Genomic DNA, 20,632 nt, shown 5'->3' with positions numbered 1-20,632 from the left:
ATCATAGCCTACGACAAAATCTGCAGTTTGAAATAATATTTTAGAAATAAATAAAACCATCCCATCACCACAATACAATTTACTACCTGAGGCAAAAAATCAAAACAGTTCCCTCTCCTCACCATCAATTGAGAAGTTTGCTGCACTGTACTAAAAAAACTGCTGTCTGAGGCAAGTCGCCCACTCTGCCTAACTGCAGGGCTCTGACTCGGCTGACCAGAGCTGGAGGTCATCAGTTCTTCTTTTATACTTAAAAGAAACTGTGGCATTAAAGATTACACAAAAAAGCACAAGCCTCAAAAATCAGCACAGGTTATCCCTCACTTCCAGTGCGCCGTAATCCCCGAAAGAATTTTTCTTTCTATATACTGTATATATATTTTAAAAATCTTCTTCTAACAGAAAACTCTTTCAAGTTCAGCATTTAACCAAATCTCTACAGGATTCAACCACCAGATTTGGGGGCATGTTTTTAGGATTGGTGAAAAGGGTTGGATTTGTTCATGAAGCAAAATAGATTAAGAGTTCACCCTGCCCATAGATAATAAATCCATAAGCGTTCATGCAAATACAAACATGAACACACAGTGGAAAGAAGGACAATAAACATTTAGTGCCCATATGTGCCCCCTTCCCAGTTGTGGATAGATAAACACAACATTTATATCTTGCTCAGTGCTCCTTGGAGTCACAGTTACAAGCCCTCAGAGTTCCCCATAAAACAGCAACAAGCAGGAGTCCAAAAGGAAGACGAAGGAAAAGCTAAATCACTAACATTTCCCAACAAATGAGAAATCTGGCCGGGTGGTAGAGACTGTGTGGGGAAACATTTGAGAGGCTCAAACAACCCCAGCCCTCCCCCACAAATGATCAATTAAAAGCCGTCCTTCTGCCAAGAGCCAGGCAAAGACGGGCAAGCGACTGCCGCAAAGAAAACGCTTGTCCCGATCGGTTCTGCATGACAATTGACGGGAAGGGGCAGGCAGCAAGGCCCATCCTCTCACCATGGTGATTAGGCATTCCAAGTGTGCAAGATAGCCCTAGCTAACATAAAGAGAAAGAGAAGCTGGAGACCAGCGGATGCGAGCCAGGGCCAGATGGTCCTGCAGCCGGCAGAACTGGAGCAGCTCACACGCAGCTCTCCGCCACTTTAACGGCCCAAACATTTCTTTATTCCAACAATACAACTAAAAGAGACGGACATGACAAGGAGTCACGGCAACAGTTTGCTGAGGGGGAGAAAGGGAAAGCTGAAGCCAAAATGCAGAAATAAAGGTGTAGGAAAGAGGCTGGCTGTGGGCTCCACTGAAGTCTGAGGTATGACAAACCAGTACATATCTGGAACAATTCTACTGAAATCCAGTACATATCGGAAACGATGCTACTGAAATCCATGAGTTTTAACTGGCATAACTGACATCAAAAGCTGACCTGTCAGGACGGTCTTTTCTGTATTCACAATCCAGTTTTCACTCATTTAAAACTCACCTGTAGTATCCTCCCTCATAGAAACATGCACACACAAAACTCTTTAGAAACATAGCTGTTTTCACTATGTTTGAAAGTAATCGTAATCCCAAATAGCTATTCACAACATGGTTTTCCTTCTAGCTCCTAATTTAATGTAGTTAAAACATTTCACAGGAAAGGCTTGAAGATATAGCAGTATACAGCAGTAAACAAACAAATAAAAAAACCCAATCCAACATCATTTATACAAATTGCACATGGAATAATTAGAATGCATATCCCTCCCTTAGTATAGGCCCTAGTATGCAAACAGCTGGACAACATGTGCTCTGCTAAAGCGAAACTTGAGTTCGTTGCATAATATGCTAAAAGAAAAGAAAAACCAGGAATTGATATATTATTATTAATTCCTGTTTGGCATTTAAACAGAACAGTGCTTTGATTTGTTCTCAGATGTTTCCATTCATTAGTTTCAAAGCTACAAGTTACTGAAGTGATTTTCAAAAGCCGCCCAAACAAGAAGTTCACTCCCTACTGTGACGCAAAATTGTGAGAAAATAATGAAGTATGAAGAAGTCGATGGTGCCTTATTCCCTGTCCTGCTCTCCTAGATTGGCCATTTGTTTACATGCTTCATTCCAGGGGCACTTGGTACTAAATTGCTAGAAAGAACCAAAGAGCCAAGAAGAGGCTCTGGAAATATGATTCTTCAAACTAAAGAGAGAGAAAGAACTATGTTCCATATTATGTGGAAAGCAAGGTCCAGAAATACTCTTCTGCAACAGGCTAAACTTTGAAATAGCTGTAAGAAAGAATAAAAGTGACTCAAACAGAAATAAGCATCATTTGTAGACTCAAACTTAATGGCAGAGATTGCAAGTAACTCTAGGGATACAGGAGATAATGCATTCTGGAGTTCCCCAAAATGAACAGAGGGAAGGGAACTGCAAAAACCAAGTGGTTTTGCTCAGCAGAAAAAAAAAATTGTTCTGCATGATCCAGGTGGTGCTGCGGACCTTTCTGCCAGTTCCCCCTGCTGAGAGGAAACACTGCGGCAACTAGTCTGTGGGGAGCAGTCAGGACAATTTATTTTAGAAGCCAAAGAATAAAGAGGGTTTTTAAAAGGAGAGTTATAGATATCTGTCACACAGGGATAAGTTTATATCCACTCCAGCTGGAAACTTCCACACTAATGAGGACACGTTTGTCTGAAGAACCCCATGGAATGTGTCTGTAGATATCGGTGCAACACAAATGCAGTGTAAGAAGTGTTCCATAAATGTCATTAGCATGCTCAATGAACATCTAAACTGAGCTACCTGGACAAAATATTTGCCTTAACAAACCCTCCTAGGATCATGCCCAACTCCTGGAGACTCCAACTTTCCTGGAACCATAGGGATCCAGAAGAAAGAAGTGTATTTGCTAAGGTACCACGGACCTCTCTCCAGGAAGCGGATTGCAAAATAATAATTAGCAAAAATATGTTAAAGGCATATGATGCACTCGTTAACTTCTGCCATTGACTTGGGGTACAATTGTGCACTGGTAAAGTGCTGAATCCAAACTGAAATCTGAAGTTCAACCCCGTAAACTAGGCTATTTCGTGAAACCTCAGAACATATTTTGGAGCCAGAACCCAAAACACTATTATACCAAAGTAAATCCTAAATGACTTTCAAGAGGGTATGAGAATCAACCCAAATTTACAACACTAATTAACAGAGATAAGAATGTAGCCTCATGGGAATATAAATACGCAAGTATCACTTAGTATCTAATTAATACAATGAGATTCCCACATTTATATCTCTACAAAGCTACACATTTCCTTCATCAAGCCCTGTTATTTATATTGTAGAACACCTTGGACAGCTTTGTCTTTAGGTGTTTTTTTTTAATCAAACAAACAAAAAAACCACACCCTACAAACCCACTGTGTAGCATTCCCCTTCTTAAAATCAAATGAACCAGTTAGTGAGAAATCCAACTTTGAAATTACAAGACACAAACAAAAAATGGAATTTAGTCTGTTGGTGGCGGCACAAGGAACGTTATGTGTTGCAATTAAAGTTATTCACCCGTCATGTGGTATGATTCCATTGCTGTATTTGGGAGAATACAAATAAACAGTACAGTCCGGCAATTCTGTAGGGTGTCTATTGGAGGCATAAAGGGTTTGCTGATCTGATGGCTTTTACTACCTCCATCAATACACTTTTGCCGACCAGCCTGTCTATACAACCATTTATCTGCCATGTATGTTAGGGTGGTGGTGAAAAGAATCCTTGTTTCACAGGAAAGGTTTGTATATACTGTTTGCGCAAGAAAACGGAGACAGCTTTTTAGGGGCCAATGACCAGGTATTTATAAAAGCCCATAAGGACACATTTACATACATGCAAATATCTCTAATTTTGTTCCGAGCTGTGGTGTCACTAGAAAGCTATTTCAGCCCTCAGACACATTCTATCAGCTATCAACAAAGAACCTTTTATACATGGAACATACACCCCACTCTTCTCCAAAATACTGAAATGTCCACAAATATATATCCTATGAAATAATATCTAAACATGCCAAGGGTATCTGAAGGTCGTAAGTAGCTGCAACAATGCTCTCTCGCTCACACACATGCACGAAGTTTCAATAAAATGCCTCTAAAACCCTTGCCTGTTAAAATAAAGTTTTAACTAGATGAGAGGCAATATTCGGGACTAGAGCTAAACCTGGTCAGTCTCCATTAATATGCACTTTACCTAGCCTATTGGGTAAAAAGTCGTTTTTTGTTTTGTTCCCACGAGAGCTTTATAAATTCAAAATAATTTATATGTTTTTTATGGCAACAAACAGATAATCAAGGAAGAAAAACGTTCTGTATCTTGACACCTTTCAAACCATCTGCACAGATTTTATTCCAACTTTCAATGTGTGTTTCTAAAACTTCCTCCTTAATCCCTCCCCACCCCCGCCCCCACCCCCGTTAGATGGCATATTTTAATGAGGTTCATCTATTTACTATCTGGGAATTCATCAGTACTCCTAACAACAAAGTCAGTGAAAGGAAGATACGTCCTTTCTGAACAGAGGAAGATAGACAATGTGTGTGAGTACATGTAAACACAGATGTGCCCACCGTCATATCCTCTTTCTAAATATTGTCAAATTATTAATATAAGGTATTTTATACTAGTTTTTGACAGGAGGTTAGCAACATGCAATCTTCAATATGCTCTAGACATATTGAATTGGCAAGCCAGCTTTTTACACTATTTTTATCTTCCAGTGTGCATGATCTGAGTGAGTTTTATATTCATATGGAGTTTATACATATAATTGGGAACATGATACATCTCTTCTTTCCTCCTTTTATTAATGTTTTCCCTGCTTCACACACACACACACACACACACACACACATACACATTTAGCTGTTGCAAACAGGTATCAAAGACCAAAAAGCACATGCAAGTAGTTCTTCTCACACAGCTTAAGCCGCTCTAGGGCAAAAGAGAGCACACACGTCTGTAGTGCAACATGTAGCTTCTGTCTTCAAGAGGGAATCATTCCACACTTACAAACGTTGACATAAAAGACACACTCATGGCATATTTCAAAACCAAAGAGCGATGGATTTACAAGGCAGGTTGATTTTATGGTGACTTTTATTGACAAGGTACGCAGGCTTTCGGCAGATGCCTCGTAGCACTGGGAAGTTAACACAGTGCCTAATTCAAGGAGACAGCCCGAGGAAGCAGCACCGACAGGGGAGAGAGCGCAACAACGTCTCTATTACTCTCCTCGGCATCATAAAGAAGCAGAAGAAAAATGGTATCCAAGGGGTAACTGGGAAGCTACGTAGAAGTTTTTTTAAAAAAATAAATAAATTGCTGATTATTCCATGGAAAATAAGCGGGAGGAAAATAAGCGGGAGGGGGCAAGGTCCCACAAAAACGAACAAAAGGGGGGGGGGGAAATCCCAGCTCAACATCTAAGCTGTGTGTTTGAATTTGGAGCGGACCATCATAAGCCAAATACTGCCTTATCTTCCACTTCTTAGGTGGGGAGCTCATGGCACTTAATGACCAAGGGGGTGAGCTGTGAGAGAGGAATGCTGCAACAGGCATTGCTCCCCAAACAAATACTATGCAGGCTGGCTTCAGCTTGGCTCCCGGCCTGCAAAAAATAATACCACTTCTGAATTTGAAGAAGGAACTGCAGGAAACATCTCTGCCCATTTAAGAGATATTGGGGCAGGGTGATCTCCTCGCCTAGAGCATCACCAGCTCTCTTTCTTTCTCTGCTTTGATGAAAGGGCTTAAGTTAGCTTACGCTAAACATCCAATAATAATGCCTTTACACTGATCAGGGGAGCAAATAATGGTGCACTGATTACAACCGGAGACAAATATGTGAGGGAAAGGGTTGGGGCGGGCGGGAGGGAAAGGAGTTCAACAAGACAGTAGGGCAACAATCATGGAATAGGCAAGTGGTCTGGAACAAATGTTCCTCCGTAACTACAGGGCGACAACCTCCAATGCATTCACAACATAGAGATTCCCTCCCATTTCTGGAATGTTGGTCATTTTTCTGTGACTCAGCATCCCAATCTAGTATGAGAATAACAGCTTCCTTGCGTAGATTCCCATCAATTCCCCTCCCTCTGTAACCCATCATCATATGTTTAAAGAAAAAAACAGGAGCACAAGTATTATGACACCTCCTAGCATTGCAAAACACAGCTGTTGAACATTTTTCTGCCCCAGCTAAGCAAAGTTGAGGTACTTACATCTATCATTTCGGTCCTCGGGACTGGATGAGGTCTCCCGGTCCGAAATGAGGCCAGAGACAGCGAAGATCTTTTTCCCCGTGTCATCGACTTTGAGGGAGCCGGGGGAGCCAGATGGGAGCTGGGCTCCAAACTCATACTCCTTGCCATCAGCGTCTGAGAAGCGAAGGTGGGGAGAGTCAGTGTCATGGCAGTTCTTCAGACGCTTGGCAGGTGTAAAAGCTGACTGGTAACTCTCCCTGTCCTCAGTGGAGGCAAAGGGACGGAAGGCCCCAACGCCACTGTGGTTCAGCATGCTGATTGGGGTGCAGTCCAGATTGGGGGGAGCAAACTGGGGGTGCAGATGCAGCAAGGAAGGTGGAAAATCACGGTTGGTGAATGCTCCTGGCACACCACCTTGTCGGTGATACATAGAGGCAAAAGTATAGGAGCCATTAGTGAACGGGATGTGCACATCCTTGTCCACCGATACTGGAACACCAAAGGGCCTTGGCTGCTGGCAAGGGATGGAAGCATCGCGGCTTGCTTCAGCGGTAGAAGCGAGAACCATCAGGGCTGGAGATGCCAGAGGATTGGGAAGGTAGGAGGAGTTTTCCATCTTGAAGGCTGCCCGGTGTAAGTCCATCGGAGTCTCTTTCCTTGACAGGGCCGCAAGGAAAATGGTCTTCCCTGGATGGAAAACAAAGCAACGTCTGGGTGTAGAGCTGGGGGGTCTCACTGGGGCTTCATCACTGTTCCAAAGCTGTGGAGAAAAGGAAGGGAAAAGGGGAGGAAATAGTGAATTGCCATTCAGTCCTGGACAGTTACCTATCACGAATGCAACAAGAAAATTGTATGAGCAAAGAACCAAACCTCCATGTGTTCTCTTTCAGGAAAGTTCACAAATAACTAGAAGGGTCTCTAACTCCCTCTAAGGGTGTGTCAGCACAAGTCTTTCTCAGTCTTTCTCCTGCTACCAGCTTTAGCACCAAACTTTGAAGTCAATAGAAGATCCCCACTAAAAGTAGATAAAATGGGGCACTTTTCCACACACCAACACTACTCTGTGGTTCATGCAGGTAGTGCATCTTGCTCTGACCTCACCTTCTGCTGTAAGAAGGGCAAGAAACTAGTGCATGTTCAGATTAAGGAATGAGTGGGTTTGTGGGGACTGAATGCTCTGAATAAGGGCTATATGGGATGAAAACAATCTTTAATGAGCAAATGAAAGGCAAATGACCTGACTCCTTACAGACAAAAATACCGGGGGGGGGGGGGGGAATTGGACTGTGGAAATCAGTGGTGGCAATTTTAAGTTATTATGTTTAAAGAAAGTAATTACTATTTTAAAAATCTGGTAAGTTATTCACAATTTACAAACAAGCATTTCTGCATATATCTGCACAGCCCATTAAGAAAAAAATAATGTAGAAACCGTATCTGTTTTGTGTTGTAGAGGCCCATGTGAATATCTACCTGTGCAGATATACATACAAGTTATAGATTTCACTTTATATTCAATGGTGCATGTGGGCATAAACATGCCTCTCTTATACATTTCTCTGAATTGTTCCATGTGGTGTTTGTGTGCTTTTAGGAAAGCAGCAGCAACTTCATCAATAAAGTGCTTGGCGTCTCTGACAATATTTAAAATCATAATGGGAGCCAGTGCCATATGATCTCTTGCAAGCATCTGCCTTTTAGGTTGAGGACAGCACAAAACGGATCAGTAATTTTACTTCCTAATGCGCTCATGCTTAAGTAGATTTGTAAACTGTCCTGGATATGCCATTAGCATTTAGAGAAAAATGTTAACAAAACGTCTAGGCTTGCTTTTCCTTGAAATTACTTACAAATTCTAAGTAACCTATTATCCCCACTCGCAACGTATCAGTACAGATATTTACATTTACATGTAAGTATAAATAATAACATTAACTTTCCCTCTAACCCTTTTTAGAGTTGAAATCAAAAGCACGTTCTCTCCTCTTCAACCTAGAATCCACCCCCTCCACTTTTTAAGCTTCCACTGCCAACCATTCAGAATGCCACAATGCACTTGAATGTAAGAGAACTGTTACTTTAAAACAATGTGCTAGCCTTGCGGCACTCAAAAGGCCACAAAAAAATCATATAATAAAAAAGCTGTTACAAAATGTCCCTGTTAGATCCAGAAGGTCAGACATAGCAAATAAAACTTACTGAAAGAGTCTCTTTTCTAATGGAGTGGCTTTTGTATTCTGTGAATGAGCAAGGCTAGGTTAACAAACTCTGTGGAATCCTGACTGCGCCTTTCATGCTGTCCAGCAGTAACATTTCCTTTTCTCCCATTCTGTATCCAGACGCTCAGTGACTGTTATTAAGTGTGAAGATGAGAGGGCATCATCTCGCCTCTTCCTCATTTGGCTCCCTTCCTGATACAGATCAGGGCTAAATCACCAGATTATAGATCTCACATTAACAAAGTTTTGGTCGCTTCCAAATTTTAAATAACTTTCCGTCAAGTACTAGCCATGGACAGAAAGATGCCACGGAGAATCTGGTCGGCCTTCTTTCGGAGTTACCTTCTGCACTGTTTTCTGCATAGCTGATTTGTCACAGAAAAGCAAGCAAACAAATTTAAAACAAAAAACTGCAATAATAGGTGAAGGTGAAGCAGGGGCTAGGAGACCTGAATGCTCATTTTCAATTATTTTTAAAGGGAGGGGAACACCCTACCCAGATAAATACATAAATACACTATTAATATCTGAATTGACCCATGGGACTGAGGGAAAACCATAGCCTTTCTAGGATTTAAATAAATGAGGGGGGTGAGAGCACACTACTAATGCCTCTGTGCCTGCTTTTCTATTTTTACTTCCACTGTCACCTCATTACGTTAAATGTATTTCATAAATTAGTAATCTGGAAGCCACACTTGACACTCCTTGTAGAATACTGTGAATCACTCCAATCACCCTATTCGTTCGCAAACTTCATTACATAGAGAATAAATCAACATATTACGATATTGCACCAAGCCAAGTTTATTTTTTTTAAAAACCCTCCTGCATCCTTTTCTCCCCCATTTTCTCCTTGTCTCTTACCTTCTTTTCCAACATCTCTTTGCCCCACACGATTATCCCCTATCACCACCATCATTAGGAGCATGTACAGATGAGGCTGCGGCAAGGCCAGTCATTATGAAAATCTATAGATAATACACTCCCAATGTCAAAATGTCATTGGTTTTTAAATATGGAACCCAAAATAAGAAAACTAACTGACCTGCTTAATTAAAAAAATATGGATTGCAGGATAACCAGCCTGATGAAACATTTGGGTGACTGGAAGGGAGCGGGCACAGCCAAAGTAAGTAACTGTTACTTTTCTGCCTCTATGCTGATTTTTTTAATTTAGCACCCTGTGCAAATCCAGATTAAAATAACTCCAGCTATTGATCCAAGCAGTGGAATTGACATTAATTTTAGTTCACTTCTCACTTTGCAAAGGGATCAATAGGAAGTAATAACAGCTGACATCCTCGCTGAAAGGAAGAGAAAAGACGGTCTAGCGACAGAAATCGAAAAGCAACCAAATAAATCAGCAGATACTTTTCCATGGCATCAGACAAACTCCAAACAGATTGCAAAAAGTCTTTGTTAAATTAACTAAACAAGGAGTGGAGGAGGCCATGGGGGTGGAAATAAATCTATGAAGCTACATAAACTGTCCACTGGGTATCCGAGTTAGATCAGCACACAAATAATAATAATAATAATAATTTTTAAAAATTGCTTACTTATATTTTCAAAATCACCACTTGGCTTTATGGATAAGCATGATTCCTTGCAAGAACACCCATCATTTGCACCGCTTACTTAAATGCAAAGTGAAGCGGCAAGACCAAGAGAATCCCAATTAAAAGCTTCAGCCTTTATTCATAACAAAAACAAACAAACCCACAACTTAGAACAAAATCTAACATGTTATGCACAGCTTAGGTTTTGGTTCCTCTGTTTATTAATTATTATAATGTTATTTTTAATTACCCCAGAGGAGAACTACTAAAATGAAGAGAGGCTAAGATAATGCAGAATTCACCATGCATCCTTCTAGCCATCATGCAAGTGGATAAACAGAGTTGGTCACAAGCTGCAGGTGGAAAACTCATTTGCTAATTAATATAAATTTTATATTAATATACAGAACCCAGAAAAGAAAGGCAGAGTTTCTGTGTAAAAAATTACTTTTCCATTCTTAATTAAAATATACAAACCACACATCCCGTACTACTAAAACAGGTTGCATTTTTGTGATCCTCCTGCTATTTTCCAATTCCAATATATAAAATAACGGAATAAAAAAAAAATTCCCTGCAGTTTGCGGAGAGAAAGAAATAACTTTTTCTTTAAGAGTTCAAGCTGTTAGGAAAGAACAGAGAGTTGGAAACTACAGGTTTGAGCTCTTGTTACTTTGTAATCACATAATTTTAGAAGCAGGAATTTGGAGATTTATTCCTACTGAGAAAATCCTGATAATATAAAACAAAACTATCCCAGCTGTTGGGGGGAATTAAAGTGTGCAACTGGATTATCTATTCAAACTAAACTGGATTTCCTCCTAATAAATGAAAACAAATGCAAGATTGAGGACAAGAACAAGCAGGAGATCCCAGTGTTGAATTAAGAAAATCTATAGGTCTGTATTCCTTGTCACTAAACATCAGGATGGTTTTGGAATTGTGAGTGTCTAAACTAGATTATGAGACGGTGGCCGGGATAGGGGGCGAGGCGGAATAAGGGCACTGCCTTTTCGGCGTCCAAAATGCCAGTTCGGAAAGTACGAAGATCTATTCACATTTTATGAAACCGATGGTGAATCGGGCCCCTTGGCGCAACAACAAAGGGGCCGCCTCGCCTCTCCCCAATTCGCTTTGCGACCCCCCCCCCCCCGCTTTGCAACAACAAAAAAATAACAAGGAAAATAAAATTCAAGTACGGGGACGGGCCAAGGTACTAAAACAGATAATAGATTTCCACCCTACCCCTGCAAAATGCATCCTTCTTTTGTTAAGCAAAGTAATAACTTGCAGAAGTCGAAGCCGCCAAAAGGCGTTTGTTAGCCATCGGTAAAGAACACAAAGTAAGGAGGTTCTGATCTGCAAATTGTGGGGCCTTCATCTCATCCTCCAGCCCCGACCCAAAAAGGGGCACGAGATGGACGCACAACGCTTCCCCAGTTAAGCGGTCGGGGGGGGGGATTGTAAAATTAAACTATTTTAAGTTTTCTGGTAGAGAAATAATACTTGATCGATTTGGATCTTAAAGTTCCGTTCCAGAAATCTCCAATTTCCAGCAAAAGCAGAATTAATTTCATAGGAGGAGCATTAACCCGCCCTTCTCCCACTTTCTGCAGTTGCAAATCAAAACAGGTGTTTGTCTTTTTCCCGGTACCTAAACTGAGCACGAAAAGAATTCGGTCGGCTTACTACAACTTCAAACCACGTTTTATATACACACTGTCCTCTCCACATCGGGGATATAAAAGAAAAAAGTGAGTACAGATTTCAGAAAGTGCATTGGAGAGATACAGGAATCGGAAACTAATTCCCCGCTAATACGCCCGCTCGGCCACGCCTGGTCACTTTTTTCACTGCACACACCCGCCAAATGCTCTGCATCGACAAAAGAAAATATATATATAAGAATAATAACTGTGCAAAATCGGTTTCGCAACTTTGCAAAGGAATCAAAATTTTCCTTCCTTCCAGGAAATATGTGCGGGGCGGGTGGAGTGGGAGCAGAGATCTATCTCCCTTCACCCCAATCTCTACAGTCTGTTCAAGACTCGTTTTCTTTTTAAAATACTAAACAAAGCTCATCAAATGTGCGGATGCCTCGTGCTGTTTGAATTTATTGCAACAATTCCTTCCCTGCACGTTTCCTGCCTGGAAGGCGAAAGCATTCAATGCAACTCCTGAACTGGACATTGCCTAATGATTTCATTGTGCCCAAGCAGATGTTTTTTATGTATTTCGATCTACAAGGTGAGGAATTATTTCCCCTTCCTTGCAACCTCTGTACTGACTTCCCTACCGCGCTGCAAGCAGCGGCTGCTGTTGTTTCATTTCAAAAGCTGGCCGTTCCTCGGCTTCGGGCTGAAAATGTGAAGAAAGTTTTGCTAAGGAAGCCCAGCTAAACATGCATATTCCAATTTCCTTCCACTTCCTCTCGCCAACCGGGTTCTCTATTTGCTCGCTTGCACCGGTGTTGACCCTACAACACAACATCGCTTTTGCTATGCTATTCATTGCAGGAGAATAATTGCAAACATACAACTAACGACCAATTTTTAAAAAATTGTTTTGCATCTCGGAGAGAAAAATGCAGGCGGAGAGGGACTTTCTTTGAAGGAAGGAGAGTTGTTTGTCCGAACTTCAACCTTTCCTCCAAACTGCAAGCATTTCACGTGCGCAACCATCGCGGCAGCGAAAAGGAACTTGGGACAAAAGGAGGAGGGGAAAAAAGGCGGAAAGTACGCCTTAATTGCGGTTATGTAATTTCTAATACTCAAAGTTCACATGTGCGCCCGCTCCGTAGTAAAACTGAAAGCTGACGGGGGGATGACGATCCTGACTCTATGCGGTGCTTTCTACGCACAGGGCAAATGCTGGATTTTTAAACATTTTGAGTTTTGTGCAAAAAATATTATCTACCTAGGTCGTGTCAGAGGGAGACTAGCAGGCTTGTCCCTTTCGACGAAGGTCCTCTCCACCCCACCCCACCCCGAGTCTTGGGTATTGTTTGGGGAAACTGCGTTATTTCAGCCAAAGACCGTGGGACACGCGAAGGAAAGCCGGGAGGTATCTCCCGGGCTTGCACAGGGATCGCTTCTCTCTCCCCCGCGCGCCCCCCCCACCGCCGCTCTTCTCTTTCTCCTTTTTAACACTAAATGTTGTTTGCGCTAATTGGAGCCGCGCGGTTTTCGGCTGCGTTTTGCAGGCTTCTTCCCCCGGCACCTGATCCCACCCAGCCCCCTCCCCGTGTCGCCTGCTTCCCACCCCCTCCCCAGTAAAATAAACAGCAGGAGGAGGAGGAGAGTCCCGGGAACACAGCTACCCTTAAAAGGGAAGGGGGCACCATATTGATCAGATTTTTGTTGTTGTTTTTTAAAAAAACACACTCATTAAGATTCCAACCCCCCCCCCGCGTGCGCGCTTTTTCAGCATCCCCACCCCTGGACCCCGATGAGCATCATCTTCCGTGGGAATTTTTGCGCCGAGGAGCTGGGCGTGGAGAAAAAAATGGAGAGGCAAACTTGGTTCAGAAAGTTTCTTTTTGAAACATCGGCGCCCGCATTTGCAAGAGAAGTAAAAGAAGAAGAAGAAAAGGGGGAAAGTACGAGGGCAGAGAACTGAATCGAAACCCCGGAGATCCCCTGTTGGAAAGTTAGGTCGACACATACGTCTAGGCATAAACACGCGCGCGCACAAACAATGCACCATGCACCCCTGGCTTTCTCGCATGCACCCCTGGGATCTCCCGCTACTCACCGTGGAAATTCCTCGAGAGGTGGCGTCCCCCTTTAATGTCAGGCTGCGGAGAGCGAGAGCCTGGTCTGTTGCTGCGCGGGGAGGAGAGCCGGACGTGCTAAGCCCGGCGCGTGTGTGCAAGCGCCTTCGGCCAGCATGGGAGTGAGCAGGAGCCTGACACGGCTGCTGGGAGCCAAGGAGAGCGCAGCGCTGCCTCTCGAAGCTGCCTCTAATCAGTGAATGAGCCTCCACTCTCCCAGGGACTCCTAGCTGCGCTCTCTCTCTCTCACTCACACACGCTCACGCTCGCTCTCAAACACACACTCTCTCTCTCTCTCTCTCTCTCTCTCTCTCACACACACACACACACACACACACACGAACAGAGCCGGCCTGAGAACGGAATACATTAGGGCAGGGAGGAAGCCTGGGAAATGGAGTCCACAGCTGGGACGCACAGCTGCTCAGGGATGAGCCCGTCCGTCACCCCCCCCTCCTGCCCCACACCGAGCAAGGCATGAACTTTGGCTGGGAGCTGGCGAAGGGGGTCGGGGAGGTTAGGGTCGAGCTGTTTTCGCGTTTCAAACTCAGGGTGGTTGGGGGTGAGCGAGCACATCCCGTCTAGGATGGAGTTCTTTTTCACCAGTAACGCTTAAATCCGTATTTACCTTTCCATTTCTGTGATTTCTTCGATTTAAAAGCAGCTCTTCTGCTTTCTCCCACATCAACAGCATTCAACATTCTCCCTTGCAAAGGCTTAAATTGGCCTGCAATGCTAATGGTACTGCTTTTATCTGTCTGTTCATAGACATATTCACATGTAACACTAAAGGTGAGGATCTCGTTTGTTTGTTTTAGTACCTTGATATTCCCCACCCCCCTTACATTTAAATCACCTTTTGCTTAAATTAGTCTGTAACTCTGAAGTCAAGTCTACATTGGCTGCTACAGGTCAGGACAACATTTGATTTCTCATCTGGTTGCTGCGCTGAATTGACAACACCCACATACTGCACACATATCCCAAGTGAAGTTCAGAGGTCCTTTCCAAACTCTATTGTGAAAATGTGTTATAGGCTAAAAGTTGTTCTTATAAGTGCTATGCTAAGCACATGCACTCTGAAGTAAGATACACTGAGGGTACTGCCAGTGTTTATGGTGGGATGCATGCAGAGTTTTCACAGCATCCATAGCTTCAAAACACCAGTGTGTATTTAACCCTTATTTAATCCAGATTTACCTATTCAGGTGGGAGGGGAGAGTAAAGTTAAAAAAACTGTTGCCAACAACCCATTTGCAATATCTAAACTGACATTTTACAATACGAAGCCCCATAACTGGAAGCACCCTGAGTACAATAGAACTTACTCTCTGGCATGAGTGCTTGGGACACAAGTGTCACTTGTGAACAACACCATGACAGGTCTGAGTTTTAATAGTAAGAGAGTCATATAGGCAGCAGCACTTGGTCTTGAGTACCATAAGAGATTAGGTGCATTTGATGTACGGCCTGACTATGGGACTCTTGGCCTGTCCACCTTAGGAGATAGTCCTTTACTTCCTTGTTACTCTAGTGCAGTGGTTTTCAACCAGTGTGCTGTGGCACCCTGGGGTGCCTTGAATGGTGGTCAGGGGTGCTGTGAGCAACACTGGCCTTTGTCCCTCTTTCTTTCCCTACTGATGCCCTCTCACGTCTCTGCCTCCCAAAGGCTTGCACAGCTGTTTATTGAAGCAGCCCTGGCTACAAGCTCCACAGGTAAATGGTGCCTCTGGGAGGCACCTTTCTTTGGGGTGGGCAGCTCAGAGACCTGGGCTGAGAGTAGAGGAGACTGATGGAACATCACAAGGGAGTGTTCGAAAAGGGGTGAGGGGCTGCCAGCTCTGCAGGCAAGGGGTGACATATGTGAGCTCCAGAGGCCCACAGGGATGCTGCAGAAAGAATGTAGTTGGCTAAGGAAGCCGTGGAATCAAAAAGGTTGAAAACCTCTGCTCTAGTGGGGTTTTTTTTTTAACCAGTTAGTTCCAGAGACCAACAGAGCTATAGATGAGGCTTCTTTACATAGACTGGTTTTGTTACTTACTTTATGTGTATTGATTTTAACTGGCGCTTCTGGTTCTAGTACTGTTGTGTGTCATATTCCCTTTCCCCCTATACATTTTAGTCTCTCCCCATATGAAAGTAATTCCAGACCCTTAAAAATTATTATTGTGTTTCACTGCATCATTACCAGCTCTCCTTCTTCCGGACTTTCTGATTCACAGCACATCCAAATTCATCACCGTTTCCTTGTGCACAGAACCACCACCTAGCTACCATCAGCCTTACTTAGAACAACAAACTTTGTCAGGCACTGATCTAATTGCCTCGGCGACATTCCATGGCGTTCCTTACCATCACTGGAAAGTAAGACGTATTGGAAAACAGATTTAGAAGCTGGCTAGGTTGGTGATGTCCTTTGTTGCATGTAGAAATCGGTGGCAGGTGCAAGACTTTAACACTGTGTGTTTTACTGTCATGTTCACATGAAGTATTGTGCTAAGATACAAAGGAATCCTTTCAACCCCATATCTATTTTCTGTACCAGGGATAGTGAACCTGTTGGATTGCACCTCCATTCATCCCTGGCCATTGGTCATGTTGGTTGGGGGTGGGAACTAGAGTCCCATAATGTCTGGACCACGGGCTCCTTACCTCCATCATCAACAGGATTTCTCTGACCTGTAACTTGCATCATGAGGCAAACTGCACCCTCCCTTCACTGCTTGTGTTCAGAATTTGTTGTAAAATGTATTAATTGTAGCAGAGCCCAATCTCTGCTCAAGGTTTTCCCACAGGCATCTGGTTGGTCACTGTGAGAACAGCATGCTGGATCAGATGCCCTTACAATGTAGAAGGTGGGGCAGGCAGGACAGAGTGTTGTTACTGCTCCACTGGCCTCTGTTGCCAGAGAGGAGCACTGTTGGTTCAGAGAGCTTTGCCCAGAAGTTGATGTGGGGCACCAGCAGCCACATGGGGCCCCAAAGAGCCCTAATTCTTCAACTATGCCAGCCTGAAACTGAAGTAAAAAAAAAAAAAAAACCCAGAAAGAAATGCACACTCACCTATTGAGTCAGCAGAAATGGGATGCAGCAGTCAGTCAACTGCTCTGCCTTGCTGCTCCCTGGACAGGATTCGGATTTTCTGTTCATCTGAGCTGGGGTATCCAACAACAGGGAACCAGGCTTAGTGATGTTTGATAAGCTGTTCACACACAGGTGATCATGGGCCATGTCAGTGCTTCCAGGTGCTTCAGGATTCTTGAGAACTTCTCCAGGCAAATTTTAAGCCAGGGTTCTCACTTTTTAGAAATTATCTTTTGGAAGCTGTTTTGTGTTGATCCTCTAAACTGCTGAAATCAGAAGTTTAAGGAACAGGGCAGTGCAGGAGAAGCAGTTTCCATTAAATTTCTCCTCTTTAAGCAAGGTTCAAAGTTGCTTCCAAAGGGCTTCCAAAAAGTCCAGTGCTGCACTTTGAAGATGAGGACAAGATATTGTGGATGATGCAACAAACATGCACACCAGGGAAGCATTTGATCCACTTTAAACTTCTGGTATACACTGCCTACATCTGTTGCAAGTAACATGAGTGATGCGAGGGTAGACATGAATGATGGTTGAAGAGAAACATAATGTGGGAACTCAGGGATGGATTACATCCACTGCTTAATCCTTGTTGGAATTACTATTATTGATATTATTATTATTATTATTATTATTATTATTATTATACCCTGCCCATCTGGCTGGGTTTCTCCAGCCACTCTGGGCAGCTCACAGCATATTTGAGAACATACTAAAACATCAAACGTTAAAAACTTCCCGATCCAGGGCTGCCTTCAGATGTCTTCTAAAAGTCAGATTGTTGTTTATTTTCTTGACATCTGAAGGGAGGGTGTTCCACAGAGAGGGCACCACTACTGAGAAGGCCCTCTGCCTGATTCCCTGTAACCTTGCTTCTTGTAGTGAAGGAACCAGTAGAAGACCTTCTGAGGAGGACGTCAGGGTCTGGGCTGAACAATGGGGGAAGAGACACTTCTGCAAAACCTGAATATCAGGAAAGACAGCAATATTGTCCTACAATACAACTCAAAATATGGAAGGTTGTAATTACTATCCAAAGGTGCCAGCAAGAATTAAATTCTGCAAGTATACTGGGTGTGGGGAAAACTTTAAAATGAAAATTACCCTTGTAAAACACCTTAAGACAGGCATCCCCAACCTTCGGCCCTCCAGATGTTTTGGCCTACAATTCCCCTCATCCCTGACCACTGGTCCTGTTAGCTAGGGATCATGGGAGTTGTAGGCCAAAACATCTGGAGGGCCGCAGGTTGGGGATGCCTGCCTTAAGATCTATTAGCAGGCAAGACTTTATAAATGACTGATTTGTGGGGGAAATCAGTGGGTAAGAAATCAAGCCTCACAGCAATGCTACTCTTAAACAAAACTTTTGCACGTAACAAATGTGAGAAAATATTTGGCCAATTCTCAAAAAAAGGAAGTAAAAACAAAAATATAATTTGTGCCTGAACCCAACCCCAATGTGTTAGATGTGTGGACTGCAAGAAGGTGTTTGTTTTACAAAATAAATTCATTAAGCACCAGAAAATCCATGCAAGACACTGACAGATGCCACACAGTCTGACTAAATCAACATGTCCTCATGGAGAGCAAAGAACAGAGCAGAGTTGTGATCATTCAGTGCTAATGATTGAGCAGTTGACAAAGATGAGGGAGAACACTGACATATTCCTTTTTTTCAACCAAGCAGTCAGCTCCATGCAAGAAATTCAGAAGCAGCTTGGTGTCTGTCCACCTAGCAATGATCTTATGAGTGGAGGCATTTACACTAGGGCTACTAGGGCATAGCCCTCCCAAGGAAAACATCAAGCAACGGGACACGGTGACAGAAGCCAGAGTGCATGGAAATGCCATTTACTTCCCACCGCAGTGGTACCTATTTCTCTACTTGCACTAGTGTGCATTAGAACTGTCATGTTGGCAGAAGCTGGGACAGAGCAACAGGAGTTCGCCCTGTCACATGGATTTGAACCACCGACCTTCCGATCAGCAAGCCCAAGAGGCTCAGTGGTTTAGACCACAGCGCCACCCGCTCCCTCCACAGTATAACACTGTACAACACTAGGGAGAACTGGTGACCAACAAACCTCCCTAACTCAGGTCCTCAGTGTCTAAGTCCTGTAACTTCATGATGGGCACCTATCTTTATTGTAAATCCATCTGAGAAAAAAAACCCATAACTTCCATTTTCGCTGTACAGATGACTTTAATTTTATGTATGTGACTTAACCCAGTAAATCTTTTTTTAAATGGGATGTCATTGGGTTTTGCAATATATTTGCAATATATATAGTATAACATAGGTATGTCATTGTGTCACTGGATTATGTGTTTGAATTAGATTGGCTTGCTGTAAGATTTTTTTATTTTTATTTTTCTGGAATTCCTTATTGCTGATTTTTGAGGGGAGCGGTAGTTTTCTATCTGTTTTAAAATGATTGTTTTAAGTGCTGCTTTATCTAATTATATTTTTGTTGACTTTCTGATTTTAGATTGATTTACCCAGCAATTTTGTTGCCCTTAATATTTGAATTCAATCAGCCATTAATTAAATAGCAAAACAAGGCAATGCCTTCTCAACTATTGATAACTGTTTGCTGTTGCTATAGTTTTTAGTTACCTGCATAATCTTATAGATATTTTCTCAAATCGTTTATTAGTCTGAATACTTTTTTGACTTAGTGAAAATGTATTTCTTTAAAAAATGTGAAATGTTCACAATTACAATTTATATTCTTATTTCAACAATAAAGTTGTATTAGACCTTTTCAAAGTGCCTGCATTTTAACAAAACTTACAAATTCTAAAGTCAAATGCAGTTAGTCCCCTGAACAGAAAAGTGCAACAATTATAAGTTTGTGTCTCATTTTTTTCCGGTTAATCAGCCACTGGTGGACTTCAGAGAACCATGAGCTGCTGCATGTCTTTGGCAAATTACAGGCCTCCACAGACCCAAGTAGTTTTACTGTATCTTTGCTTTGCTCCTACTGTGATTGGTTCTTTTCTGTCCTTTCCTGTTCCTATACAGTATTGCTTTTCCTTCCTGCTAGCTGAATTTGTCTGTTCATCAAAGCACCTCACATGTGCAACTCACAGATACTACATCATATTCTGCCCTTCTGCTCATGCTCCATTTCCTGGTCCTGTAGCCCTTTACCTAATTACCGGTAATTTAATTTAGAACTACCCTCTTTCCTGCCTACTCCCCTCTTCATACTTACCTGATCTATTGAGACAACCCACCTTACTCACTCCTTGCAAAGACTCCAATTCTAAGCATGCTGCATAGGATCCCTCCAATAAACGACACTCACCATTAAAGTCATCCAAATACGTTGTCTTTGGACTAGCACATTCTTTCCGGAAACTGCTGAAATCCACAATAGTGACTGTGCGTTCCACAAGCCTGAAACCAAGCAGAATTTTTAGTGTGCTGTTGCAACCGGTTCTGAGAGATCTGCATTGGCTCCCAGTACGTTTCCGAGCACGATTCAAAGTGTTGGTGCTGACCTTTAAAGCCCTAAACGGCCTCGGTCCTGTATACCTGAAGGAGCGTCTCCACCCCCATCGTTCAGCCCGGACACTGAGATCCAGCGCCGAGGGCCTTCTGGCGGTTCCCTCATTGCGAGAAGTGAGCTACAGGGAACCAGACAGAGGGCCTTCTCAGTAGTGGTGCCCACCCTGTGGAACGCCCTCCCACCAGATGACAAAGAGATAAACAACTACCTGACATTCAGAAGACATCTTAAGGCAGCCCTGTT

At 42.9% G+C, this 20,632-nt stretch overlaps 1 protein-coding gene across 7 annotated transcripts in view; it reads right to left on the bottom strand.

Annotated features, from left to right (window-relative positions):
* Positions 1-20,277, bottom strand: part of RNF220 (ring finger protein 220) — a 327,498-nt gene extending 307,221 nt beyond the window's left edge. For 5 of the 7 annotated variants that reach the window (XM_081009388.1, XM_081009383.1, XM_081009387.1 and 2 more), the window contains exon 1: positions 6,260-7,001. In XM_081009388.1, the coding sequence (XP_080865514.1) occupies positions 6,260-6,884 (625 nt within the window). In that variant the 5' untranslated portion in view covers positions 6,885-7,001. Of the gene's footprint in view, positions 1-6,259; positions 7,002-13,775; positions 13,991-16,856; positions 16,949-20,185 lie in introns of those variants that run through there. The other 2 variants (XM_081009391.1, XM_081009392.1) reach the window with 2 other exon arrangements.
* Between the last annotated feature and the right edge of the window lie 355 nt (positions 20,278-20,632).

Source organism: Podarcis pityusensis, assembly GCF_964106645.2.
Source record: "Podarcis pityusensis genome assembly, chromosome: 6".
NCBI classification, from domain to species: domain Eukaryota; kingdom Metazoa; phylum Chordata; class Lepidosauria; order Squamata; family Lacertidae; genus Podarcis; species Podarcis pityusensis.
Note: the sequence above shows the minus strand (reverse complement) of the source record. Positions and strands in the feature narration are given on the sequence as shown.